We start from the raw sequence: 4,786 nt of genomic DNA, 5'->3' as shown, positions 1-4,786 counted from the left end.
TCATTTTATATAAGTCTTATCCCAATAATAGAGGGTTGGCTATGTAGACATTTCATTTTGTTCGATGCCATAAGTATTAGTAAAGGGTAACATTACCCAGTAAAACAAGATAATCGCATTTTAGAATTTTAGAAATGTCTCACAAAGAAAATGACATACACATTTTTTTCAAAATAATTGGGACTTGCCCCTCACACTCACACCAACCTCAGAGAAAATCCCACTGCATTGGGAACGTCTCGCCATGAATAAGAACATACAAGGATTAGAATTTTAGAAATATCGGACACGCAATATGTCATGCACATTTTTTTTTCAAAACACATGACATAACTGAATGTGAATCAGGATTCGCTTATCGCACTGACATCAACCTCATAGAAAATCCCACCGTGCATTGGAAACATCTCCCCATGAATAACAACATACAGGGATTAGAATTTTAGAAATGTCTCACAAGTCATAAGGAACATGTTATACACATTTTTTTTTCAAAACACATGACATAAATGAGAGTGGTCCTCATACCGAATTCATAGAACATCCCACCACGTATTAGGGAGCCCAGATTTCCTACAAATTTTTCCTACCCAATCTCTACCCGCCTAGGAAAAGGTAGGAAATCCCGGGTGCAATTAGGAACATCTCCCCATGAATAACATACAAGGATGAGAGATATTTTCGATATGCGGTTGTGACATACTGTGAGGTTGGTGTGAGGAACAGATCCAGACTTAGCATACACATGGGTATGTACCATCCACCACCCTTATATGAACATAATGCTTTCTAAAATGAAGTTACAACCACCGGTAAGCTAGTTCATATATATCAATTCCGACCACACAATCGATCTGATGAAGATAGATGTTAGTGACCATACAAAAAAAGTCCACATGGCGTGTTGTATCTGGGAACATTAATTTCCATGGTCATGAGATGTCGATGTGGTGGTCACAATCATGAGATGTTGCATCTTGTAGAGTAGAAAGAAATACAGTAGTAGTTGTGTTATTTAAGGCTTGAATCCCAACTCCTTATTCCTGATTCAAGCTAAAAGTAGTTATTGCGCACCTTGTACAATGGATGTTTCCATATTATGTCTTCTTCCCATCCTGATTCTTCTTCTTTCCATCCTGTTTATTCTTCAAACAAAAAAGATGGTTATTGTAGAGAGGAATGTAAACGTCCCTCCTGGCCCTTCTAGGCTTCCCATCATTGGGAATTTGCACCAAATTGGCAAGCTCCCCCATCGCTCCTTATGGCAACTAGCGAAGCAACATGGCCCTCTGATGCATTTACAGCTGGGCCATGTATCAACAGTGGTGATTTCCTCAGCCAAAATGGCCGAGGAGGTTCTTAGGACTCATGACCTTCAGTTCTGTAGCAGGCCTCCCCTAGTTGGACCCAGAAAACTTTCTTACCAATTCAAAGATATAGCTTTTTCGCCATTCGGAGAGTACTGGAGAGACTTGAAGAAGATTTGTTTTGTCCAACTTTTCAACACAAAGAAGGTGCAGTCGTTTCAATTCATAAGGGAGAACGAGGTGGATCTGATGATCGACTTGATAGCAAGATCTTCCTGTTCTTCGCCTGGTACTCCTATTAACATTAGTGAAATCATGCTTTCCCTTGTCAACAACATCATCTGTAGGATTGCTCTGGGTAAGAGGTTTCAAGATGAAGTGTGTACAAGAAGTAGATTTCAAGACATGCTGCAAGAAGCACAGGCTTTGTTGGGTGGCTTCTATGTTGAGGATTACTTCCCATCCATTGGCTGGATAATCGATGTGCTAATTGGACAAACTTCTAGGCTTGAAAAGAATTTTAGAGAAATGGATGATTTCTATCAATCTGTCATCGATGAGCACCTAAATTCTGAGACACAGGAAGTGCTGGGCCATGAAGATATCATTCATGTCTTGCTTCAAATAAGAAAGGATGCAATTGGTGGAATTGACCTCACCATAGACCACATAAAGGCTGCCCTCATGGTCACCACTCATCACATATTTACTGCATATCCTCCTTTTTGTTTTTTTCTTCTTCTTTTTTTGCCTTTGGATGAGCATCTGTACATCAGATGATTTGTTTAACTGAAGTTTACATAATTTTCAATTATGCCTCCATTTCAGGATATTTTTGTTGCTGGAACTGATACAAGCACAGCAGCCCTTGTTTGGGGAATGACAGAGCTCATGAAGAACCCAAGAGTGATGAGAAAAGCTCAAGACGAAATTAGAAATGCAATTAGGAAGAAAAGAATGGTGGAAGAGAGTGATCTTGAACAGCTTCAATACCTCAGGGCAGTGGTGAAGGAGATCCTAAGAATGCACCCTCCTGGTCCATTGCTCGCTCCACGGGAAACCATGGAGGAATGTAAGATCAGTGGATATAACATTTTCCCTAAAACAAGGGTTATTGTGAGTCCATGGGCTATTGGAAGAGATCCTAAGTGTTGGGAAAACCCAGAAGAATTTTACCCAGAAAGGTTCATGGATGGTTCCATTGATTTTAAAGGACTCCATTTTGAACTTGTACCATTTGGAGCAGGCAGAAGGCATTGTCCTGGGATAAACCTTGGAGCAGCAATTGTGACTCTTGCACTCTCAAATATTCTCTACTCATTCGACTGGAAATTGCCTTGTGGAATGAACAAGGAAGATATCGACATGGAAGAGACACCTGGTCTCACTACTCACAAGAAATTGGCTCTTCACCTTGTTCCCATCTCATATAATCAGCACCTCTAGGCTCTAGGCTAGGCAGAAATATGAATTTGATCCCATTGGTATAATTGGGGCTTATTTTTATGTGTCAATAACAATCTATCGTGATGGAGAGTTGTTGATCTGAATGGAAATTGTAGTTTATTAGTCCTACTTTAACATGGTGTAAGACAATAGATTTACATAAATGGATATTTTGGGGCACAGTGGGGACCATGGATCCCTTGGGTCCCCCCTAGTTCCACCTTAATTTGATGGCAACCCTTCAATTAACTATCATGTATTGGATATGTTAAAATTATGAATATGCCCTTGTTACAAATGTGCATGGTGAAAACCATTCAATCTCTAGATTGCCTAAGTATGGTGTGCCTACTTACAAGGGAAATTTAAGTGCAATCCCAACTTGGTCTTTGTTGTTTACTTGATCAAGTGAACAATGAAGCCCACTTAAATCAAGTGAATCTCCTTTGTGGTGATAGTTTGGTAAACCTTTGTTCTAATAAAGTTTCTCATGAGCCAAAATGGGATTTTAAAACATTAAAAACTCTAAAACATTGCACTAGTGTGTCCCTTCAGCACAATTAATGGAATGGGTGTACTTGCATATTTATTGAAATATTAAGCGAGATTTTTTACAGAGGTCCAAGTACAGGGGAAATTGTGGTTTATTTTTGCCTTATAGTTGAGTTTGCCTTGTATATATGTGAGAAGTAAATAAGTAAAATGAACCAGTCCCCACTTTAATGGAAGAGAATGGAGATAGAAGGGTTTATTTGTTTGGAAGTGAGGTAGGAGAAAGGTGGTGCAAATTTTGCATTAGTTTTTAAAATGCAATATTTGTATTGTTAGTGAGTACAAATGAGAGAAAAGGTGCAAATTTCATGTCAGGTAGGAGTGCAAATCACAGTTTCTAACAAACAAATGCAAAAACTGAACCAAATGCAAAATTTATTGAGAAAAGGTAAGGTATAATGCATTACACAAAATAAAATAAGTACAAAGAAGGATCATTAGAACAGGCCTAGACCCAAGGGACCCACAAATAGAAAAGATTACTTCTTGCCTTTGTGCAAGGGTTTCCTATATCTGTTTCCCTCTCTACCCTCCTTTGCTAAGCTGCTTCCCTCTACTTCATATTCTTCCTATTGTTTCATGGTTAACGATGAGATATTGAAGATCAAGACTTTTTTCTGAATTATTTTAATATTGTTAAAGATAGGAGAGAGGATGCTTCCTATAAGTTGTGAGGTAAGGCTAAAGAGGTGGGGGAAGTAAGGGTGTTGGCTCTAGGACAAAGTAATGAGGAATTTTAGGGAATCAGAAGACTAGAATGCTAGGACTCTTGCAATGCTCTCGAGATTATCTCGTGTGTAGGACTTTGGGCCTCCCCCTTATTTATAGAGGGAAATGTGTGATTATAATAGGGAACAGGAAAATGACCAGAGGAAACGTTTTTGTCTTAGAAAGGCAGTTATAATTCATTGAATACATAAGCAGTAAATAGCTAGGGTTTCACCATGTGTCTATGAGAATCTCTTAGGATTAGGATTTCCTATCGTTAGAGTTCTCATGTGGACACTCTTATAGCAACAACCCTTTTCGAGAGCTTACTCATAATCACATGGGACGACACTCTATGTACAGGTGTGCCAAAGTTAATATGTGATATCACAAATCAACTGACATCATTTCTGCTTTAGTGGGTTCTATGGTGGTTACCTTTGCATTATTCCAACCCTCATTGTAGGTTTTGTGATGGCTATCTACATGTACTTACACTTCCTTCAGTAAAGAATGGAGATGTTCTCTCATGCATCTTTAGAGTCTCCACAAGTTGAAACCTAAAGGTTGCAAGGCTAAAAGAAATGATTTGAAAATCGTGGAAGGTCAAAGATTCAACTATTTTGGCTCCTTTCTAGTACAATTCCCTACAAGCTTGGATGACCAGATAATTGAAAAGGGACTATGGCTATTTGACAATGATCTTATTGTCACCTAGAAGGTGGAGAAAATACAAGTCCAAAACACTATAGTCTTCATCTTATAGAAATCTG

At 38.8% G+C, this 4,786-nt stretch overlaps 1 protein-coding gene across 1 annotated transcript; it reads left to right on the top strand.

The window, feature by feature from the left end:
• Positions 1–607: 607 nt before the first annotated feature.
• Positions 608–3,051, top strand: LOC104589559 (cytochrome P450 71A9-like). Its single transcript, XM_010247908.2, has 2 exons — positions 608–1,994; positions 2,136–3,051. Exons 1-2 carry the CDS (start codon positions 1,083–1,085, stop codon positions 2,751–2,753), a joined length of 1,530 nt encoding a protein of 509 aa, XP_010246210.2. The 5' UTR covers positions 608–1,082; the 3' UTR covers positions 2,754–3,051.
• Positions 3,052–4,786: the final 1,735 nt, after the last annotated feature.

Source organism: Nelumbo nucifera, chromosome 4 (genome assembly GCF_055504915.1).
Source record: "Nelumbo nucifera cultivar China Antique chromosome 4, China Antique-T2T, whole genome shotgun sequence".
In the NCBI taxonomy this organism is placed as follows: domain Eukaryota; kingdom Viridiplantae; phylum Streptophyta; class Magnoliopsida; order Proteales; family Nelumbonaceae; genus Nelumbo; species Nelumbo nucifera.
Note: the sequence above shows the minus strand (reverse complement) of the source record. Positions and strands in the feature narration are given on the sequence as shown.